Source organism: Marmota marmota, unplaced genomic scaffold (genome assembly GCF_001458135.2).
Source record: "Marmota marmota marmota unplaced genomic scaffold, marMar, whole genome shotgun sequence".
Classification (NCBI taxonomy): domain Eukaryota; kingdom Metazoa; phylum Chordata; class Mammalia; order Rodentia; family Sciuridae; genus Marmota; species Marmota marmota.
In genome coordinates, this window is record NW_026011735.1 from 1 (window position 1) to 4,711 (window position 4,711).

General features: G+C 51.5%; 1 gene segment (V, D, J or C); it reads right to left on the minus strand.

Moving 5' to 3' along the window:
• Positions 1-1,449: 1,449 nt before the first annotated feature.
• The window catches only part of LOC107133988, a gene marked incomplete at its 3' end in the record, with an annotated part of 11,538 nt that continues 8,276 nt past the window's right edge, over positions 1,450-4,711 (minus strand). Inside the window, 2 exon segments of the V gene segment in view lie at positions 1,450-1,519; positions 1,858-1,912. Coding sequence covers positions 1,450-1,519; positions 1,858-1,912 — 125 coding nt within the window.

Genomic DNA, 4,711 nt, shown 5'->3' on the forward strand with positions numbered 1-4,711 from the left:
GGAGTAAAGGAAGGAGAGCAGAAGGGAACTCACCATCTATGCTGTGAGCTGATGTGAAGGAGCACAGTGAACTCCACCTTCATGAACATCCCTGAACCTCCAACTCAGACATGTGCAACACGTAGAAGAAAGACCACAGAGCCCAGGAGGGGAGCAGGCAGGGAGAAGGGCAGGAAGAGGAAGGCTGCCCACAGAAATGGGGTCCTGATCCAGGTCTGAATCACTATGGAAACCAACTCCAGTGCTCTGTTTCCCTCCAATGCACCCACAGTTATAAATACCACAGGAGAGAGTCAGAGGACACAGCCACAGCTGTGGGGCCAGCAGCCCTGCTCCTGCTTCATGGGCCAGAGGTCATGGTGAGGGCCTGGGCCTCTTCCAAGTGCTGAGGATGACCAGGAAGGAGGATGACCAGGAAGGAATATGACCAGGAAGGAGGATGACCAGGAAGGAGGCAGACCCTTGTCAACATGGACAAGTGGTGGGGTCCCTGCTGGCTCAGCTTGGGGGACCTGTTACCCTCTGTCCTTCTGATGTATTGACATGGAGGGGGCCATGTGTGCCCTACGTCTGGCCTCCACTTGAGTGTGGAAGGAGGTAGGTCCTGTTCACTTCCCTGGCAGTTGTACAAATATCAATAGCCAATTGGTTCAGGAGGATTGATTACGAGGGAGATTATGACCACAGGGATAAGGAGAGGACTTGACTCTCATATTAATGGCCCTGGGGTCTTGAATCTTAGAGGTGTCCTGATTGCCCTGGTGAGGGCTTCCACAGCAGAGAGCTCTTGGCTGTGCTGGTCATGGTGGTGGCTGTTTTCTAGGCCACAGTCCAGCAGGGCAGCAATGGAGGACATCTGAGTCACCCTCTCAGCAGCTCCAGGCACTGTGGTCATCATACATCCTCCCTGGATATCCACCAGGTCTCCCCTCTGTCCCTCTAAGGACTGGGGTGGACAATTGAGGAACAAGGCCACCTGGAGTCTCAGGCAGGACCTGGGCAGTCAGGCTCTTGTTCTCAGGTGCCAGGTCTGGGGTGGGCAGACCTTGGTGAGGACAGGGCTTACTGAGTGAGCTGCTGAGAACGTCCCCTGCCACTCACTAGAGCTCAGCTGCTGCATTGACCCAGCCTGGCTGCCTGTCCCCCTGCAGGAACCTCACCTGATCCTCAGCCCCACACCTTGCATTTATAAGGTGCAAAAGTGCCAGAATCCAGTGCTGTGTCTCAGGGACTCTTGGGGAGCCAGGAGGACCATGAGCCTGAGGTTCACCAGGTGTCCAGGGCACCAACCCTGGGCTAGCTCCCTGTTTCCTGTACTGAGAATCCCAAGGGTGGTCCTAATCAGGGAATCCCACTGAAGACCCTCCTCTGAGTTGATGGAAAAGACTCACCAGGGTCCTCTGAACTTCCTCACCTCTGACCCTGGTGACCCCAGAGCTGTCACTTCACCTCAATAATGCTGCTCTGGATGTTGTTCATGGGAGAATGCTCCTGTGTCAATGTGTGCAGTGCAGGGACCCTGGGGAATCAGAGTGGGAGAGTGGACACCCTGTCCTGTTCTGAGCTTGGAGGAACTGTTTTCAGGTTATTTCTATTCAGGATGGTGGTGGCCTTGGGTTTGTCACATGTCACCTTTATGAGGTTCAGGTCTGTCCCTCATGCTGCTTGCTTCTCAGTCCTTACACATGATTGAGGCTGGACTTGTCAAATGCTTTTTCTGCTTTGGTTGATGCAGTGGTGTGACTCTTGTCCTCTATTAATAATGAGGAATCACATGTGGACACTCCATTACTGATCTGTGTATCCTAAGCCAACTTCTGAGCCCTGTGGTGAGACCCACTAGATCAAGGGCCCCACCTCATTATATGTCCCAGAATGCACGGAGCCAATATTTTATTAAGGAATCTCACGTCTATGCTCATCAATACTGGTCTGAAGTCTTCTTTCTGGATGTGTCTAGGTCTGGTTTGGTACCAGCGTGTTGATGGCCTTACAGAATGGTTTTTTCAGTGTTTTCTCCTTTTCCATCTCATGGAATAATGTGGGGAGGTTAGTCTCATCTCTTCTTTAATGTTCTCTTAGAATCAGCTGAGACTCAATCTGCCTCTGGGCTTTTCTCTCTTTGAAGGATTTTAATGACTCTTCAACTCCATTGCTTGATATTTTTCCATCTCAGATATTTAGATTCTTGTGCTTCAGTTTGTGTAGGTCACACATGTTTAGAGTTTTCTGTCTCTTCAAGTTTTTCTAGTTCACTGGAGGATATTTCCTGAAAATAGTTTCTAATAATCTTGTGGATTTCAGAAGTGCCTGTACCAATATCACTGTTTTGTCTAATTTTGTTGATTTGAGACTTCTGTCTTTATTTCCTTTAGTTTGTTGAGGGTTTTCAATCTTTCTGTTTTCTAGGAGACATGTCTTTATTCCTTTGATCATTTGTGCTGTGCCCATGGTCCTAAAACTCTAGCCAGAGAACTGGAGCAGGACCAGGAAATTAAAGGGCTCCATGGGAGAGGAAGAGCTGAACCCGCTGCTTGCTGGTGGGGTGATCCAGCATCTGGAAGAACCAAGGTCTCCATCAGGGCCTTCGGGATCCTCTTCTGGGCCTCTCCATGTGGGGTTTCTGGGCTCTCAGTGCGGTGCTGGGAGCACAGGCTTCAGCGCGATCTCAGGGCCTGTCTGAGCTCAGTGCAGCGACACTCTGCAGCGACCCCTCTGCCAAGCAGCAGGAGGAGCAGAGAAACCAGAGGAGACACTGGGCTCCTGCAGCTTCCTGCTCAGAGCCTGGACCCTTAGCTCCATCTGCTTCCTCCTTCGCTTGGCTCCAGCAGAGAAGCTGACCGTGTCATCAGCAGGGGATTGTCAGTACCCGAGGGGAGAAAGCTCCCTGCGCCCCGCTGTTGAATATCCGTGTCCCGGGAGGTGTGTGGACGGGATTGTTCGGGGCCTGGCTTTCTGTGCCCAGGAGATTGCTTATGTCCAGGCTTTCTTCTGGCTCCAATCCAATCCTGCTCTCTGCATCTCTTTTATTTATTTATTTTTATTAGTTACACATGACAATACAATGATCTTGACATACCATACATTTGAATCAAATGGGGTAGAATTTCCCATTTTTCTGAGTGTACAGATTACAGAATCCCATGGGTCATGCAGTCACATATCAACATACAGCAATACTAGTGTCTATTTTATTCTGCTGCCCTTCCTATCCCCCCTTCCCCTCCCCTCCCCTCCCATCACTTCTCTCTACCCAATATAATGTGACACACTTATTTTCTTCCCCTCACAACATCTGTGCAATTCTCCTTCTCCCTCCCTTTCCCTCCCACCAGGTGGAGGTTCATCAGCAGAGTCAAAAGTAGTGGATGAGCCCACAGGAGGAGAAGATTGGGGATCCGTGGTTGTGGGGGTTGGTTTCCAAGCTAGAAGAATTTGTAGAGGTTTGCAAGAGGTGCAGAGAAGTAAGAGCATGGGAAGAAGATTACCTCTATGCACCTTTTGCATACCTCGATCCCTGCAGTGGAGATCCAGCTCTGGATACACGATGTGCCCCTGATGACCACAGATGACCATGGAAAGTTCCATGTCTGCATTTCTGACAGGTGTTACGGGGTCCACTCCTGGAATGAAGGTGGCCACTGAGGTGTGGTGTGACCAGCCTCCCCCAGCAGCTGACACACCAGGTGAACACAGGAAAACTTGCTGGAATCCAAAATGGGTGATTTGTCTTTGTTGATTTTACTTCCATAAATATGGGAAAAGAAATGATTCCGTCCTGAGTAAATGCTGGAGGAAAGAGTGGACAGTCTAAACAGCACATGTGTCTGATGGTCACTAAGCCTGAGACCCCCATCTAGTGGTCAACTTGAACACTCCATGGGAAACACCTACAGACCTTCCCAGCTGAGGTCAGACTCGCCGTCCTTGGGAAGGGTCTATAACCTGGACTTCAGCCCACCTCCCACGCAGGACACTGGTGCATCCTCGGTGAGCCATTGGTCCTGCAGGAGCAGACATGCCTGGCCAAGACTCCCTGGGGGTCAGGTCAGCCAGTGCAGTCGTTCAAGAACCAAGCATGGGCCACCAGGTTCTGGGAGGGAGAGGAAGACAACCTGACCTCAGGTTTACACACTGCCTCCACACAGGAGCACATCTGCTCAGGCCAAAGAGGCTGACCAGCCTGCCCCGAGGACGAGCCAGGAAGACCTGGTCCTGCATTCAGCCCTGTGGGCAGCACTGGTGCCACGTCAGGTTAGAAGCCAGCTGCGTCTTCTCTGTTTAGAGGGTCAACTGGTCAGAAAAGGAGCTCGTGAACAAGAAGTGCTGGCTGCATTTCAACCAGGCCTGACCTACCCTGCAGCCAGGGTTGATTACCTTGTCCTTGCTGAGGTAGCCATGTTTGCATGTGATGGCAGTGACCTATGACCTTGAGACATTGCTGGGTGTGGAAGCTACTGTCCATGTGGAAGCTACTATCCAGGCTGGTCAGCCTCTTTGGCCTGAGCAGATGTGCTCCTGTGTGGAGGCAGTGTGTAACCCTGAGGCCAGGTGTTCCTCTCCCTCCAAGAACCTGGTGTCCCACGCCTGGTTCTCCCCACCCTGCAGAGGCTGTTGGACCTCAGAACCAGTGAGCACAACCCTCTGTTAATGTGCACACTCCTCTACGGATGCGCACACTCCTCTAGTGATGTGCACACTCCTCTAGTGA